This window comes from Oncorhynchus gorbuscha, linkage group LG13, assembly GCF_021184085.1.
Source record: "Oncorhynchus gorbuscha isolate QuinsamMale2020 ecotype Even-year linkage group LG13, OgorEven_v1.0, whole genome shotgun sequence".
In the NCBI taxonomy this organism is placed as follows: domain Eukaryota; kingdom Metazoa; phylum Chordata; class Actinopteri; order Salmoniformes; family Salmonidae; genus Oncorhynchus; species Oncorhynchus gorbuscha.
The window spans coordinates 42,337,414-42,354,059 of record NC_060185.1 but is presented as its reverse complement, the minus strand read 5'-3'; the positions used below and the strand labels follow the sequence as shown (position 1 = coordinate 42,354,059).

At 42.6% G+C, this 16,646-nt stretch overlaps 2 protein-coding genes across 6 annotated transcripts in view; both read right to left on the bottom strand.

Moving 5' to 3' along the window:
* Positions 1-320: 320 nt before the first annotated feature.
* LOC123992941 (serine/arginine-rich splicing factor 7-like) lies at positions 321-5,555 on the bottom strand. 2 transcript variants are annotated; one of them, XM_046294593.1, is made up of 8 exons: positions 5,345-5,555; positions 4,569-4,800; positions 4,181-4,363; positions 3,646-3,726; positions 3,510-3,551; positions 3,255-3,299; positions 3,046-3,138; positions 321-2,532 (listed from the first exon to the last, which is right to left on the bottom strand). In XM_046294593.1, exons 2-8 carry the CDS (start codon positions 4,790-4,792, stop codon positions 2,520-2,522), a joined length of 681 nt encoding a protein of 226 aa, XP_046150549.1. In that variant the 5' UTR covers positions 4,793-4,800; positions 5,345-5,555; the 3' UTR covers positions 321-2,519. The 2 variants fall into 2 exon arrangements, with proteins under 2 accessions (XP_046150549.1, XP_046150548.1); XM_046294592.1 differs by having other exon boundaries at positions 321-874; positions 5,345-5,554.
* Positions 5,556-11,730: 6,175 nt separating this feature from the next.
* Positions 11,731-16,646, bottom strand: part of LOC123992914 (sodium/calcium exchanger 1-like) — a 120,585-nt gene continuing 115,669 nt past the window's right edge. For all 4 annotated transcript variants that reach the window (XM_046294547.1, XM_046294545.1, XM_046294548.1 and 1 more), the window contains one exon: positions 11,731-15,346. In XM_046294547.1, coding sequence (XP_046150503.1) covers positions 14,970-15,346 — 377 coding nt within the window. In that variant the 3' untranslated portion in view covers positions 11,731-14,969. The remainder of the gene's footprint in view (positions 15,347-16,646) is intronic.

The following is a 16,646-nucleotide window of genomic DNA, read 5'->3' as shown; positions in this document are numbered from 1 at the left end:
ACAGTCAATACAATTTCAGTTCAGGTGAGTGATCTAGGTAGTTTCATGTTTTTGATAATGGATTGTAATTAGTAAGGTTGAAAGGAGAGCCAAGATGACATGCACCAGGCAATGCATCTCAATGCAAGAGGCGTCACTGCAGTTCCTGGTTCGAATCCAGGCTGTATCACATCAGGCCATGATTGAGAGTCCCATCTTGACAATGGGCTATAAGTAAATAACCATGAATGACGGTGTTGGCCACATGTCAACAAATCTTCCAAACGTGATAAGTTGGGGCATAAGTTTGAAAATGAAAGCAAATTGACTCCAAACCATTGTAGATGGGATGTATATCATGTAATTTCCCTTTTCACAATAAAACATCTCCATGTAAGAAACATTCTGTATATGTTCTCAACGTGTAAAACAAAAACACTGAATTAACGTGTCGAGATTTATTCCAAAATCTGCTACTGTCATAAGCCAGGGAAAGCAAAACTTCAAGTACATCTGTTACAGCTCTTGAACACAATGCCACACTGAATATAGTATAGGAAATAAGAACAAATACAAAGTTCTGGTTCACAAATCCCACTTCTGAAATTAGATATTTGAACTGTTTTGCTAAATTTAAAAAATTTGACATACAGGAGAGACATTTTAGGAATGTGACATCATGTAAGGCATGCAGGGTTAGATATAAAGCTAATCCTGTAGAGTAATTACACAGCATCAGAAAATGAAGGGGTAGATTCTAATCAATGCAGGGAACAAAAACAAATAGCTGCAAGGCTAAAGCCAGTTGGTTGGAGGGGGATGGGAACGAGTTTAGTCTTCAAATCAATCGTCGCCTGGGGTGGGGCTTTTTTTCTCGCTTGGAGATCTGGAACGACTGAAACAGACAGAGAGAGGTGTAAGTACAGGGCAGACACAGCATGTCCACTCAATAACTAGCCCGGCACCAATCTTATCCCAGCATGTCCTCTCAATAACTAGCCCGGCACCCATCTTGTCCCAGCATGTCCTCTCAATAACTAGCCCGGCACCCATCTTGTCCCAGCATGTCCACTCAATAACTAGCCCGGCACCCATCTTGTCCCAGCATGTCCTCTCAATAACTAACCCATCTCAGAACCAATCACAGCTCCAACACTGCTGGCCCATAATGAACTCTGTCCCACTACAACCAGTTTGCCTTGGTCAAGTCACTTTCATACTTTATAAATACAACACATTACAGCTTCATTGGATATCACCAACTTCCACAAATGATATAACATGTAGGGAGAACCCTAATTAATTTAGCATAATTAAGCCAACAAGTGAAAGTTCCAGAGGTCAAGTAAATGGAGGAGCTGAGTGTTGAGAGACTAGGATGTTTTAAAGGGGGTTTGAGGTGCTAAAATCCTCCCTTGCATTTTCACACAAATAGACAAAAGACCAGAACTTTACAAATGGCACCCAAAACAAATACTGACCAAATAAATGGCAAAGGCCCAAGTCTTTAGAATCCTACCTTGATATGGTAAACTATGTGCAGACAGTTACTTAAAACCAAAGGGAACAGCGCAAACATTAAAATAGGTTGACCTAATATACAGTATAAGCACAAGCCACCATCAAGGTAAGTAAATCAGCTACATGCTCCCTAAAAAATAAAACACTATCACTACACCCAGGATAATATTTAATGTATTCCAAATACTAAAACACTCATACACCCACCCAGACAGAAACACACACACACATACACCTGTGGATTCTGACAGTGCATGCTCTGTATAGTTGAATGTTAGTGTACAGTATGTTAGGGAGTATCAGACTATACGTCTGCGTTCTGATCATGAATGACATTGACTCTTGGGTTTTCGTTACCTTTGGAGACAGTGGCAGAAACAACATGTACAGAGAAGCGACGGATGCTAGAACTCGAAGACACACTCGGAGGGTCTTGAAGTCTGATCTCTCGTCAGCTCTCCTTTCTCACCCTCTCAGAAGCTAAGCAAGAGGCCGGGCTCTGTAGGGAGGGGGCCTTAACTGGTCGACTGAACTCGGCTCAGCGTTCAGGTCTGTGGTGCGTGGGTTCTGGGAGGGAGTGGGGTGGGTGGAACAACTGTGTGTGCGCGTGTAGGATGGATGTGTCTCGTCAAAACGTGCGTCGGACGACCTCTTTAACCAGCGTGGTGTAGGCTGATTTCTTGTCAGCCCTTGTCACCCTCCGGGAGGACGTTAACACCGCAAGGGATGACCCTGGTAAGTGCTTGTGCAGTCAGTCGACTCCCCACACTCTCTCTTTAAAAAAAGGCCTGATGCGATTGGTCACTGGAGTCTGATCACGACAGATTTCTCTTTTGGGTTTTTGAGGTTCTCTCGCCCTCTGAAGCTAATCAAATTGAGGCTGGATCTGAGGGAGAAGAGAAAAGAGAAGAGCCCCGCTCCCCCCAGCCGTCACCCAAACAGCCCCTCTGTCTCGGAGTATAGGCTCATCAGCTCTGTGTGCGACTCTCTGAAGCTAATCAAGGTCTGGCCTGGTCATTCTAGGAGAGGGACCTCCAAGAGAAAAGAACATTAAAATCAGGTATTTGTAAAAGATAAAGAGGGGTGGGGGTTTGGGGGTGGGGCAGTGTTCCTCACTCTAGCTTGGGGTGCATTAGAGTCCCTGACTATTTATTTTCACTCCCCATCCCTGGCCCCATCTCCTGCAGCAGCCATCTCTCTGATGAGTTGTCGCTCTGTGCGTTCTGGAAGGTCGACTCAGCAGACTTCGGGTGGAGGCTGGTCTGAGGTTGAGGGGGCAGCTACCCACGACTTACCTGATCACACCTAGCCCTGTCTAACAGATGGCAGTATACTTAAGCTGAGTGAATGTGTGGACTCATCTTTGAAAAATGTGATTTTATGATTTAAATAGGTGGGGGGAGAAGGGAGGCTTCCAGCACATTTGCAAAACAATATTCCAAATTAAGTATAATTAGCAGTATTGTACAATATGGGCTAAGTCATGGCATTTACACAGTGCAGTAACAGCTTTGAAGGTATGGGTTGACGAGGAAGAAATCTTACCTATTCCTCTTATGGCTGGGAGAGCGGGATCTGGAGCGAGAGCGAGACGCAGAATGCCCTCTGGCCCGGGACCCTGACCGAGAACGGGAACGACTGTAACACAAAAAAAACATGGGGGCTCAAGCGCTGGCACCAACCTAGATGGGATCAAGAGACAGGTCAGCTTTCAAAGGAAAGTATTGTGCAACTGTTATTCCAAAATGGCTTACCTCCTAACAGAGGTCCTGGACTTTGACCGCACAGGGGAACCAGACCTATTATGGAAGGGTGAAGTGTTTCAAGAAAATTACATGTTTTGAAGCCAATAGATAAATTAAAACAATCATATGAATATATTTGCAGGAACAAAAGGTATAATCAAACAGGTTTGCCCAGAATGCTAATTAAACTATACTTCCTATGAAACCAATAAAAAAGAAAAAAAGAAACGTCATCAGCATGCAAAATTACCCGTAGACTCTTACCTCTTCCTACGTTTGGGATAAGATGGGGAGCGGTGCCTGCTGCTGTTTTGTAGAAGAGAGACCAGTATCACCACAGGGAGAGGTTTGAATGACAGTAGAAAAGCAGGAGGTAGGAGGAGAAACCCTGTTGACTTACCGGTCATTGCTGCGGGAGCGGGATCGATAGCGGCTGCCACGTGACCTGGAGACGGAACGAGACCGGGAGCGAGAGCGTGATCTGGAATACAAGAAACAGGCTTTGATGTCTCTAACACAGGATTTTTCTGCGAAAGGTTGGTCAGGAGTTATGAGAATACATCTTATAACCACACACCATTTCTACTTAATTTGGATTGGAGGACGATTTGGGTCACGGGAGGAGTCAATTTCGCATTTGGGTCTCGAGCTGAAAAGGTTTAAGAACCCCTGCTCTCATATGTAACCACAGTAGTGTAACAAAGAGGACAGCATTGCCCCTCAGCAGTAGAGATGAATCCAACCAGGTGAGCAAATTTTGTCTGTGTGTCATAGTTTTTCTCGACATAATACAGTTCCATTTTTCTCACACCAAATGATACTTTGAAGTAATAAGAACAATGTTGCATAAGGGGAAAACTACATCACCTGCCTTAGGCAGAATTATGATTGCTACTGGTAGTATATCAGAAGCAGACATTGGGCAAGTAGAATACCTGCTCCGACGACCTCCTCCCCTCTTGCTGAAACGGTAGCAGTCGTAGGCATAGTGGCCCCTGTCCCCACACTGGTAGCAGCGGTCTTGAGGGTCAAAGTGGCGGCGGCTGGGGCGGCCATGTTTGGTCTTCCGTGACATGCCAGTGGACAGCTCCACACGGATCCGAGAGCCGCACAGCACCCTGAGGTAGGGAAAGAGGGCAGAGTTTAGTGATAACAGGGTAAGAAAGAAAATATTGTGTAATACTGGGCAAAGTCTGCAAGAGTAATGCCTGAATCACAATTAATATCCCAAAACTGAAAACACCACTTCAACCAAAATATATATAAACTGATGTGACAACATTATGGGCTGTGAAATGTGCAGATAAATATAAAGTTACTCACTTTCCATCCATGCCTTTAACTGCGTCCTCTGCATCACGGGCATCCTCATACTCCACAAATGCAAAACCTGGGGGGTTCCTGGCCACCCAAACCGTGCGTAAAGGGCCATAGTAACTGAACGCCCGCTCTAGCTCACCCTTGGCAGCACCATTGCCTAAGTCGCCAACATAGACCTTGCAATCGGTGTTACGAGAAGAGCTGCGAGAAGACGAGTGGTATGACATCTCCCCACCTGGAGGAAAGAGGGAGACACCGTGAACCAATTAACTAGCTAAAGTTGGTTGAAAAGTATACATAGGAAAATTGACCTGTGCTTGAGAGTATGAAGCTAGCTACTAATATAAATAACCTAGCTGGCTAACGTCAGCTATAAATACAAGCAAGAAAACGAGCTAGTCAGGGGTGTATTCATTACGGAATCAGTTTAAGAACCAAACGGAAGCTAACAGCTAAACGAGAGTTCATATTGGACAAATTCAGGTAGGTCCCGCCCCGTTTCGTACAATTGGCTTCCGTTTACGAAACGTTTTGCAACAGAATCGGCGTAATGAATATGCACCATTTCTGCACTCGCTGTTTTAGTTAAATATTGGTAGACGACAATAGCCCGTTGCTCACTATCTCACTGACAATGCTTCTTCCTTACTATACTGTGTTGCTAACAATTTTATCGCTAGTGCCATACTCAAATTAACCAGAGACAATGTAGCTAGCTAGCTAGAAACAACGTTATCCAACGAGCTTGCTCAAGTAAACAATGGCGTCCGTGCGATTACCTTTATCCCCAAACAGTTCCGCGATTAATTTATCAGTGTCCGCTCAATTTACAGAAATAAATCATGGGCGAACCGTATTCAATCTTAAAGTATTTCTTATTTTGATTACTTATTTTACTGGATTTCAAATTCTTCACTAGGCAACAGACCTATTCGCTGTTCTGTCAGACAACCCGTGCAAGAATGCACTTGCGCAGTAACGTGCCCCGCTACAGTGAGGTCATGTGTTTTTCTTCACATTGGTTATGATGGTTATTATCGGCCTTGGCAACTGACCATCCCCTTGCCCCCAATCTTCCATACAGATTTGAGAGAAGTCTTGATTTTATACCTACAATCTCCATATATTGAATTATGTTTGAGATTGAGATATACTGAACAAAAAAATGTAAAGTGTTTCATGAGCTGTTATAAAATATCCCAGAAATGTTCCATATGCATACAAAGCTTATTTGTCTCAAATTTTGAGCACAAATTTGTTTACATCCTGTTCGTGAGCATTTCTATTTAATAAGAGAATCCATCTACCTGACAGGTGTGGCATATCAAGAAGCTTATTAAACAGCATGATCATTACACAGGTGAACCTTGTGCTGGTGACAGTAAAAGACCACTCTAAAATGTGGAGTTTTGTCACACAACACAATGCCACAGCCATCGCTTACTTGACCCCTGGAACTTTGACTTGTTGGTTTAATTATGCAAAATTAATTAGGGTTCTCCCTACATGTTATATCATTAGTGGAAGTTGGCGATATCCAATGGAGCGTGCAATTGGAATGCTGACGGCAGGAATATCCACCAGAGCTGTTCCTAGAGAATTTAATTTTCATTTCTCTACCGTAAGCCATCTCAAAAGACATTTTAGAGAATTTGGCAGTATGTCCATCTTGGCCCCCGGGACCGACACATCCAGCTTCTTCACCTGTCTGAGACTAGCCACCTGGACGGCTGATGAAACTGGGTTTTCACAATGGAAGAGTTTCTGCACAAACTGTCAGAAACCATCTCAGGGAATCTCATCTTTTAATTTAACTAGGCAAGACAAGTTAAGAATAAATTCTTATTTACAATGATGGCCTACCCTGGCCAAACCCAGACGACGCTGGGTCAATTGTGCGCCGCCCTATGGGACTCCCAATCACGGCCAGTTGTGATACAGCCTGGAATCAAACCAGGGTCTGTAGTGATGCCTCTAGCACTGAGATGCAGTGCCTTAGAACACATCGCCACTCGGGAGCCCTCATCTGTGGGCATCTGACCTGACAGAATTTTGGCATCGTAACCGACTTCAGTGGTTAAATTCTCACCTTCGATGGCCACTGACACACTGTAGAAGTGTGCTCTAAACGGGATGAATCCCGGTTTCAACTGTACCAGCAGATGGCAGACAGCGTGTATGGTGTCTTGTGGGCTGATTAAAAAAAATATATATATATTTAACCTGGTAAGTCAGTTAAGAACACATTCTTATTTTCAATGACGGCCTGGGAACAGTGGGTTAACTGCCTCTTCAGGGGCAGAACGACAGATTTGTACCCTGTCAGCTCGGGGGTTTGAACTCGCAACCTTTCGGTTACTAGTCCAACGCTCTAACCACTAGGCTACGCTGCCACCCCATGATGTCAATGTTGTGAACAGAGTGCCCCATGGTGGCGGTGGGGTTATGATATGGCCAGGCATAAGTTATAGACAATGAACACAATTGCATTTTATTGATGGCAATTGAAATGCACAGAGATGCTGTGACGAGATTCTGAGGCCCATTATCACCTCAGGTTTCAGCATGATAATGCACTGCCCTATGTTGCAAGGATCTGTACAAATGGAAGCTGGAAGGTGAAAATGTCCCAGTTCTTCCATGGTCTGCATACTCATCACATATATCATCCTTTGAAAATGTTTGGGGATGCTCTGGATCGACGTGTACGACCACATGTTCCAGTTCCCGCCAATACCCAGCAACTGAGCACAGAGCCATTGAAGAGGGGTGTGACAACATTCCAAAGGCCACAATCAACAGCCTAATCAACTCTTTGAGAAGGAGATGGGTCGCGCTACATGAGGCAAATAGGTCAAACCAGATACTGACTGGTTTTCTGATCCATGCCCCTACCTTTTTAAAAAAGGTATGTGACCAACAGATGCTTATCTGTATTCCCAGTCATGTGAAACCCATAGATTAGGGCTGAATGAATTGTTTTCAATTGACTCATTTCCTTATTTGAACTGTAACTCAGTAAAATCTTAGAAATGGTTGCATGTTGCATTTGTATTTTTGTTAATTGTATAAGGAGAGAAAGTCTTGAATGGCAGCCTACTCAATGACTTGTAATGTAAGTTGTTGTCAATGTCTGTCACTTGCGTTCAAGTTCTCATATAAAAAAGGATTACACAGACACAATAAGCATTGAAAATAAATCAACTATATTCAATAAGGTCAACTTGAGTTGATTACATCTTTGTTTTTTCTAAACACATTACACCTCATGCCATAGTTTTCCTTTCTTTTTACCTACATAAAAAAAATCAATATAATTTTCAAATAATTTATTACAGTATTGAATGAATGTAAATATCACATATCTTCATCAAGTCAGTCACTATTCCATACAAATGTCAGTCAGAGAGAAAGGTTCACAGATCAAACTGCACAAAGAACACATTGAAGAGCACAACCTGGGGTGGATCACCCCAATACAGAAAGTTGAGGGGCACGAACAGACACAGATATATCATACTCAAACAAACTGACAACCAAATGATCAGAGGCGTTCAGACATAGACAGGAAAAGTCAGGCTTTCTATTCACAGCTTTTGTAGCTGGTGAATAAATAAGTAGACTGTAGACACGTAATCAAAAAATGACAATTCACCTGCTGCTAGACCAAGTCGACATTGCTCAGTTTGCTGTAAGCGTGAGCAGACCACGCAAGCAGCCACCCAGGACAAGAAGAGAAACTATTTTGAGATAACTCGATCCAAATGTAAACCTAGACGTCCATAAGAGACCATGCTAACACACAAGGGGTTCATGCATTTGCAGATAGGATGACATTTACTGCACACACACAAAACATCTGGGAGTGATATCTCATCTACAGCAATGGCAAAAGCCAGACAGTTAACTAGAAGTCATTAAAAAAACTGAACATTGTAGACAGTTCTATTCAGGAAAAGGCATATCATAACCAACCCAATGAATGTAAATGGCATTCTATATATCACAACGCTGAACAAACTGACAAGATACTTGCGATGTCCATTACTATTTTTATGTAAACATGCTAATCTCACTTGATAGTCTTCAAGTTAATTAATTAAATATACAGTTCCAGTCAAAAGTTTGGACACACCTACTCATTCAAGATCTTTTATTTATATTTCCTATTTTATACATTATAGAATAATCGTGAAGAAATCAAAACTACGAAATAACACATATAGAATCATGTAACAAAAAAAAGTGTTTAACAAATCAAAAATATAGTTTTAGATTTGAGATTCTTCAAAGTAGCCACCCTTTGCCTTGATGACAGCTTTGCACACTCTTGGCATTCTCTCAACCAGCTTCACCTGGAATGCTTTTCCAACCGTCTTGAAGGAGTTCCTACATATGCTGGGCACTTGTTGGCTGCTTTTCCTTCACTCTGCGGTCCAACTCATCCCAAACCATCTCAATTGGGTTGAGGTTGGATGACTGTGGAAGCCAGGTCATCTGATGCAACACTCCCTCACTCTCCTTCTTGGTCAAATAGCCCTTACACAGCATGGAGGTGTGTTGGGTCATTGTCCTGTTGAAAACAAATGATGGGATGGCGTATCGCTGCAGAATGCTTTGGTAGCCATGCTGGTTAAGTGTGCCTTGAATTCTAAATAAATCACTGACAGTGTCACCAGCAAATCACCATCACACCTCCTCCTCCATGCTTCACAGTGAGAACCACAAAAACAAAGATAATCCGTTCACCTACTCTGTGTCTCAAGAAGACACGGTGGTTGGAACCAAAAATCTCAAATTTGGACTCATCAGACCAAAAGACAGATTTCGTCTGATGTCCATTGCTCGTGTTTCTTGGCCCAAGCAAGTCTCTTCTTATTGGTGTCCTGTAGTAATTGTTTATTTGCAGCAATTCGACCATGAAGGCCTAATTCACGCAGTCTCCTCTGAACAGTTGATGTTGAGATGGGTCTGTTAATTGAACATTGTGAACAGTGAACTCCAATGAACTTATCCTCTGCAGCAGAGATAACTCTGGGTCTTCCATTCCTGTGGCAGTCCTCATGAGCCAGTTTCTTCATAGCGCTTGATGTTTTTTTGCGACTGCACTTGAAGAAACTTTAAAAAGTTCTTGAAATGTTCCTTATTGACTGACCTGTGTGTCTTAAAGTAATGATGTGCTTATTTGAGCTGTTCTTGCCATAATATGGACTTGGTCTTTTAACAAATAGGGCTATCTTCTGTATACCACCCTTACTTACCCTGTCATAACACAACTGATTGTCTCAAGGCACACCTGTTAATTGAAATGCATTCCAAGTGACTACCTCATGAAGCTGTTTGAGAGAATGCCAAGAGTGTGCAAACATGTCATCAAGACAAAGGGTGGCTACTTTGAAGAATCTCAAATATAAATTTAGATTTGTTTAACACTTTTTTGGTTACTACATGATTCCATATGTGTTATTTCATAGTTTTGATGTCTACACTACTATTCTACAAATGTAGAAAATAGTAACAATAAAGAAAACCCCTTGAATGAGTAGGTGTGTCCAAACTTTTGACTGGTACTGTATGTCGGTTGGTAGAGGGTGCAACAAACACTGGAGAAAATAAGTGTTTTACTCCCACTGAGTGAGCCGAGTTGACTGCTCATCAAGATAAACTCAAAGAAGATTCAGGTTTATATTTTTGCACATTGCAACTACTCTCTTTGAAACATTGTAATGGTTCAAATGGTTTGCTTCAAGGAGCCGTTGAACAATAAAATATCATTAAAAAATATAAATAATTTAAATAATCTGGGCCACAGAAATGTGCATGTAGAATATAAAAACATAAGACACAGTGATTTAGGAGAGAAATAATACATCAGCTAGTGGTACATCAAATCAACATTTCAAGGGGAAATTTGCCTTCAAATTGGACAATTAGAGTAATATCTAAATGCCTCTTAATCACCTGCCTAAACCATCGGGGCTACATCTGTGGTGCTTCCACCATTACCAATTTGGAAATAGAAAAATGTCACTTCTGTATTTTTTTTTGTTGAAGAAGAGATAAGAAGATGCTTTTCAAAAGTTGACTAACACTGTTAGTGAGGAAACACTGAGGAGGGCCAAGGTGGCCAATGGGGTTGAGGTCAGGCTAGTCAAGTTCTTCCACACTGATCTCGACAAAGCATTTCTGTATGGACCTCGCTATGAGCACGGGGGCATTGTCATGCTGAAACAGGAAAGGGCCTTCCCCAAACTGTTGCCACAAAATTTGAAGCACAGAATCATCTAGAATGTCATTCTATGCTGTAGAACTAAGATTTCCCGTCACTGGAACTTAGAGGCCTAGCCCGAAACCATGAAAAACATCCCCAGACCATTATTCCTTTTACACCAAACTTTACAGTTGGCACTATGCATTCGAGCAGGTAGCTTTCTCATGGCACCCGCCAAAACAGATGGTGAAGCGTGATTCATCACTCCGGAGAATGTGTTTCCACTGCTCCAATGGTGGCGAGCTTTACACCACTCCAGCCGAAGCTTGGCATTGCGCATGGTGAACTTAGGCTTGTGTGTGGCTGCTCGGCCATGGAAACCCATTTCATTAAGTTCCCGACAAAAAGTTATTGCGCTGACATTTCTTCCAGAGGCAGTTTGGAACTCAGTAGTGAGCTTTGCAACCGAGGACAGAATAATTTTTATGAGCTTCAGGACTCGGCAGTCCTGTTCTGTGAGCTTGTGTGGCCATTGTTGCTCCTTGATGTTTCCACTTCAATAACACCACTTACAGTTGACCGGGGCAGCTGTAGCAGGCCAAACATTTTTAGAACTGACTTGTTGGAATGGTGGCATCTTATGACGGTGCCACGTTGAAAGTCACTGAGCTCTTCAGTAAGGCCATTCTACTGCCAATTTTTGTCTATGGAGATTGCATGGCGGTGTGCTCGATTTTATACACCTGTCGGCAACGGGTGTGGCTGAAATAGCCGAATCCACTAATTTGAAGGGTTGTCCACATACTTTTTTGCCCCACTGTATATACAAAAGTATGTAGTCAGCCACCAATTGTGCAAGTTCTCCCACTTAAAAAGATGAGAGAGGCCTGTAATACTTATTTTCCACCATAATTTGCAAATAAATTCATTAAAAATCCTACAATGTGATTTTTCTGGATTTTTTCCTCTCATTTTGTCTGTCATAGTTGAAGTGTACCTATGATGAAAATTACAGGCCTCTCATCTTTTTAAGTGGGAGAACTTGCACAAATGGTGGCTGACTAAATACTTTTTCGCCCCACTGTATAGTGTATATTACCTCTGCCACAGATCTTAGCTAAGTAGTAGAGATTACTCTGAGCTGCCACTGGTTCCACACATTGCACAAAAATCTATTTGGTTTCGTGATCCCGCTCCAAGCATACACATACTCAACAAAGTGCAAGACAAGTCAAATTAAACAAAAGATGAAATACTAGACTTTAAGGCAATAAATGGGTATGACGCAAAATGACTGTAGCGACGATCTGTAGTTACTGCATAACAGTCAGTACCTGATTAGAACATGATGAGAACCCATGGGTTGAAATGTAATCTCTCCCAGTTTCACTGTTACGCAAACGGAGCGGTTTGGATTTCAAAAGGTAAGAAACCAGAATAACCAGAAGAATAGGAGCATTTGGAACTAACACTGTTGGACAAGTTGGAGTACAGTAAGCCTCCCTCCAAAATAAGTTATCTTATATGCCAATGGTCTTAGGTACTGATGGTGGCCCAGTGTTGCTGTATTTTGGGCCAATTAGCTGGGGTTGGGTTGGGATATTTCCAGAGCAGCCTTTACTGTTAACAGGTGAGGAGCAGAAGCAGTCTGTATGTCCTGCTCTATGTGAACCATTCTACTATGAAATACACACACACTGTATTCTCGTGTCACCACCCATGCATGCATCATTATCATTATTTTTGTCCATGCCGGTGCCGTGCTGTCACTATTATTCTGTCATGCATCTCTACCCACTATTCCACAGCAAAGACTTACAGCCCTCCACACCTAAAGGTTGTTCCGTTATAGCATCACAAACGAGCAACGTTTTTTTCCCCTTCACACATATTGATAGATTTCGATTGAATGAACAACAATATAGACATCTCGGTACAGAACTCTTCTGGTCCTGAAGTCTTACACAGGTGACCAATATCCTTACATATGATATATTTTGGAACAAACAAACGCTGCCCTCAACCTCATCAACCCCTCTCTGCTTTTACCTTTACACCCACCAAAGTACAATGAATAGTTACTGTCCACTGAGCGTGGAGCCAAAGGGATACAGTATATTTGTAAAGTTGACTTTATACCTGTATTCAAGTAACGGATTGTTTTTGAAAAGGATATGTTGGATAGCGATACACTCTCTTGTAGTATCATATTTCTAGGAGATGAATGTGTCGTTTTGTGCTGTGCTTCAGTGGATAGTAACTCACCTTTGGACAGTAACAAATCATATTTACACCATCAATGTGGCTGCATTGCTAAATCCTCATTTCACTCGTATGGCGGTTGCGAAAGGTCATAAAAATGTACAATGTCTCAAACATGATGGTGATGGAGGACTCTACTGTCTGGAGTGGAATGCAGATCTATGATCTCCACTGTAATATCTGAAGTCCAGTGAGATGTGAACAGTAAGAGCCTCAAGAGCTGGATGTGAGACTTTCTTTATTCAGAGTGATGCCTCCAGAAACTCTGGTCTTCCCTTCATTCAGAAGTCCACAGATGAGGAGGCAAATGTATATTTAATCCCTCTGGATCGCTCTGTTTATCTTCAATGGATGGGACTGTAGTTATGAGAAAGAATGATGTCTCGTCGAGGAGCCATAACTTACACAAGCGATCTCCAAAAGTCATTTTCCTGTCAAGTCGGAGAGTGGTGACTAGTTTCTGAACACCATGCATTATATCTGTTCCCATTGGCCACCCGATTCTACCATATCTGTAGAGAAGTCCCTCTATTAAATACATCTACTCTCCTATAGTATATAAGCATGTATTTACACCAACACCGCATTGAGACCTTGTTTTAATGTCATGCGGAATTCCCACCTCTCTATAGAAAAGTATAACTGCAACTTGGGGGCTTTCAGTTTTGTTGTTGTTTTACTCAGTATCTCCCGTTGCTAAATGTAAACATTTTACTCATTGATCAACCATTTTCATGGTGCTCCGTCATAGCGACTGAAGATGGTCCCATTCCACTACTACGCAGTGGTGTAAAGTAACTAAGTAAAAATACTTTGACTTAAAACTTACTCCAAAAACAAGTTATGTTTCCTACCTTACTATTTATATTTTTGACAACTTTCACTGGTACTCAACAACATTCCTAAAGAAAATATATCATTTTTTACTTCCATACCCTTTCACTGACACCCAAAAGTACTCGTTACATTTAGAATGCTCAGGCAGGAGAGCAATATGGTCCAATTCCACGCACCTATCAATATAACGCATTGTCATCCCTACTGCCTCTGATCTGGCAGACTCACTAAACACAAATAGTGCGTTTGTAAATTATGTGTACGTTTTGGAGTATGCCCCTGGCTGTCCATAAAAAATACATTTGTGCGGTCTGGTTTGTTTAATATCCGGAATTTGATGTATAGCATTTACTTTTAGTTTTACTCAAGTCTGACAATTGAGTATTTTTTGCACCACTGTACTTTGAGTCTGGTTTGCCTCTGCTGCACCGGTGATAGAGCTATGGCCATCCCTGCAAAACCCATGGTTTTGCTTCAGTTAAAGCAGTCTAGCTGGACCCAAAATCATGTTAGGCAGCCAGCTGGAATGAATAGAATGCCACTGCAACACTAAGTTTCTACACACCTGTTTGTCACTTTATCTCTTTCGCTCTCCCCCTTTTCCAACATGCTGGTTTACATTCTGAACATGCTTCCTTCTTTGATTTCTTCATCACTTCCTTGACCAATACTTTGTTTTCTCTCCTTCTCTTCCTCGTTTGTCCAGTGAGTGTGTATAACATTTGAGTGTGCAATAAATAGGAGGTTGATGTTAACTGGGTATCATCCAGGCTCCAGGCCACACACAACCTGTGTGGTGCCCTTGTTACAGTATTGTATGTGTGTGTGTTTGTCTTGGTGAGAGACTACATTTGCATTTGTTGGCACATGCATGTAGTTATATGTACAGTTCATATTTCAGTATGTGTTTGTATGTAATTGTGTGTTTATATCTGGTATGTCTATAGATCCCTTAGGTATTAGTGATCCAGTGACAATGACCAGGTCCCAACCTTTGGCCTGGGCCCTGTCCTGTTGTAGATGTGTGTATTATAATAACTATAATGTATATCAGTGTTTTGACTAGTAGCCCTGTCTCTGCTCTCATGTGTCCTCTAAAAGCCCTCTATGTGGCAGTAGGCCTCCAGGCTGGAGAAGAGGACGTAGAGGAACCAGAGGCCCAGGAAGAAGAGGCTGGTGATGATGCGTGCTGTCCGCGGCCCGCCCAGCTCCCCCCCGATAGAGGGCCGCCGGCGGAACAATAGCACTCCCATGCAGATGAAGGCGAAGCTGGTGAAGAGCGTGACGGAGAAGGCTAGGGAGCCTGGGTCCACGCGGAATTCCTTGCCCTGCACCTTCCAGTAGACGGCCGCCACCGACCACGCCACCCCGATGCCCAGGAACACGTTGACCGCGTTGCTGCCCGTCACATTGCCCACCGACGCATCAGCGTGCTGGTCCTGCGTAGCCGCCACCTTGCTGGCAAACGTGTCTGAGGAGGGAGGGAGGAGGGTAGGAAGGTTGGGAGAGAACAGAGAGAAGAAAGAAAGTGAAGAAGTGAGAGAGAAGTAGCTGTCATCACGGCTTTTAGCATAGTCATACTGTTGTCATAAGTCAACCACTGACAACACCTGTTACCATAAACATATTTTGTTGTGGTCACACAAGGATTTCACTAACTGGCCAAGCTGCAAGGCAGCTGCAATTTCCCAAACCGTAATGCTATTACTGGCAACCTTATACCTAACCCCTCATAAAATGAGGGCTGGTTATGGTATTTAAATGATATTAAGATATACACTGAACAAAAACAGAAACACAACATGTAAAGTGTTGGTCAGATGTTTCATGAGCTGAAATAAAAGATCCCTGAAATGTTCCATACACACAAAATCTTATCTCTCTCAAATTTTGTGCACACATTAGTTGACATCCTGTTAATGAGCATTTCTCCTTTGCCAAGATAATCCACCCAAGAAGCTGATTAAACAGCATGATCATTACACAGGTGCACCTTGTGCTGGGGACAATAAAGAGCCACTTTAAAATGTGCAGTTTTGTCACACAACCCAATGTCACAGGTGTTTTGTGTTTTGAGGGAGCGCACAATTGGTACCACAGCTATTGCCAGAGAATGTTATGTTGATTTCTCTACCATAAACCCTCTCCAACATCGTTTTAGAGAATTTGTCCAACCGGCCTCACAACCGCAGACCCAGTGCTCTACAGTGCAGTATTTCACTCGCATTTGGCCCTAAAAATAGATATGTGCGGACCTGAAAAAATATTTACGAGCACAGTGTGCGATTCCCCCACTGCTAATTGTTTAAAAACTTCAGGTCCCACATTCTACAAGCGGCATGCATCAACCACAGTAGTTTTCTGTGACAACGCAGTCCAGTCAGAGAGAGAGAGAAAGGTGAACAACACTGGAAAATAGTATCGGTATAGGCTATAAATTAACGTACAGACATCGCTAAAAATGAAGCCCATTCAATTTTAATTTAAGCGAAAAAGAGACTAGGAGAAAGAGGAATCCAGCAATGGGGATTCGCAAGGTTCAACAAATGAAGCCTCTTCACAAGGTTAACCTGAGGTGGCTAACGTTAGGGATGCTGAAAACAACATTAGCGACGCTACCGTGACCCCCGCTGTCACTTCAACATCCACTGTAGCCTGTGGAGGGAGAACAAATAGATTCAATGCGAATTGGCTCAAAATGTTCCCATGACTAGAGTTCGAAAACAACGTCATGTTCTGCAAATAATGTAGAGGGCAGAAACAGGCTGGAT

Coding starts and splice junctions, on each gene's coding strand:
- LOC123992941 (XM_046294592.1), bottom strand. CDS start 4,792: ATGTCATACCACTCGTCTTCTCGCAGCTCTTCTCGTAACACCGATTGC. Junction 3,727..4,180: donor GGAGGAGGTCGTCGGAGCAG/GTATTCTACTTG, acceptor CTTGTATTCCAG/ATCACGCTCTCGCTCCCGGT. Junction 3,139..3,254: donor TCCAGGACCTCTGTTAGGAG/GTAAGCCATTTT, acceptor TTTGTGTTACAG/TCGTTCCCGTTCTCGGTCAG.